The sequence below is a fragment of the Chanos chanos genome, chromosome 8 (genome assembly GCF_902362185.1).
Source record: "Chanos chanos chromosome 8, fChaCha1.1, whole genome shotgun sequence".
NCBI classification, from domain to species: domain Eukaryota; kingdom Metazoa; phylum Chordata; class Actinopteri; order Gonorynchiformes; family Chanidae; genus Chanos; species Chanos chanos.
Window position 1 is genome coordinate 317,501 of NC_044502.1, and position 1,276 is coordinate 318,776.

The following is a 1,276-nucleotide window of genomic DNA, read 5'->3' on the forward strand; positions in this document are numbered from 1 at the left end:
TTATGCACACTGTCTCTGAGTCAGTCATTATGCACACTGTCTCTGAGTCAGTCATGGTGCGTACTGTCTCTGAGTCAGTCATGGTGCGTATTGTTTCTGAGTCAGTCATGGTGCACACTGTCTCTGAGTCTGTCATGGTGCACACTGTCTCTGAGTGAGTCATTATGCACACTGTCTCTGAGTCAGTCATAGTGCACACTGTCTCTGAGTCAGTCATGGTGTGTATTGTTTCTGAGTCAGTCATAGTGCACACTGTCTCTGAGTCAGTCATGGTGCGTATTGTCTCTGAGTCAGTCATGGTGTGTACTGTCTCTGAGTCAGTCATAGTGCACACTGTCTCTGAGTCAGTCATGGTGTGTACTGTCTCTGAGTCAGTCATGGTGCGTATTGTCTCTGAGTCAGTCATGGTGTGTACTGTCTCTGAGTCAGTCATAGTGCACACTATCTCTGAGTCAGTCATGGTGTGTACTGTCTCTGAGTCAGTCATAGTGCACACTATCTCTGAGTCAGTCATGGTGTGTACTGTCTCTGAGTCAGTCATAGTGCACACTGTCTCTGAGTCAGTCATAGTGCACACTGTCTCTGAGTCAGTCATGGTGTGTATTGTTTCTGAGTCAGTCATAGTGCACACTGTCTCTGAGTCAGTCATAGTGCACACTGTCTCTGAGTCAGTCATGGTGTGTATTGTTTCTGAGTCAGTCATGGTGCATGTTTGTGGTTTTGTGATCCAGATGTCACCGGGAATGGCTCAGAGCCCCAGAAAGCCCCCCCCACCTAAAGACCCCCTCGCTGATCTGAACATCAAGGATTTCCTATAGGACTCAACCCCGGCTGCCCAGGTACCTCTCGAAACCAAATCCTCTGGATCTAAGATTGTTCTTCCCACAGGATGCAAATGACCTTTTTTTGGCCAGAACATTTTTCTGTGTTATCAGTAAAGGTTTATGTTTGTGTATTTGTACTGTGTGCGCTGTTCAGTCTCTCTGTGTAAACCCCTTCACTTAGACTGAAAACAGAGTTTAATTTAAACGCTTTCATTCAGACTGAAAACACAGATTTGAATTTAAATTCCTTTGTTCAGACTGAAAACAGATGTGAATTAAAACCCTTTCATTTAGACTGAAAACACAGATGTGAATTTAAACTCCTTTGTTGAGACCGAAGACCCAGATGTGGATTTCACCTGTTCTGTCTTCCAGGTGTTGTGAAGACTGAAGTCCTGGTGAAACGGATGTGTGTCCCTCTCCCTCCCATTTCTTTCTTTGTCTAAAGTTGT

The 1,276-nt window shown here is 45.0% G+C and overlaps 1 protein-coding gene across 1 annotated transcript in view; it reads left to right on the plus strand.

The window, feature by feature from the left end:
• LOC115819202 (clathrin coat assembly protein AP180-like) overlaps positions 1-1,276 on the plus strand; it is a 46,418-nt gene extending 45,142 nt beyond the window's left edge. The window contains exons 23-24 of the mRNA XM_030782760.1: positions 732-839; positions 1,200-1,276. Coding sequence (XP_030638620.1) covers positions 732-818 — 87 coding nt within the window. The 3' untranslated portion in view covers positions 819-839; positions 1,200-1,276. The remainder of the gene's footprint in view (positions 1-731; positions 840-1,199) is intronic.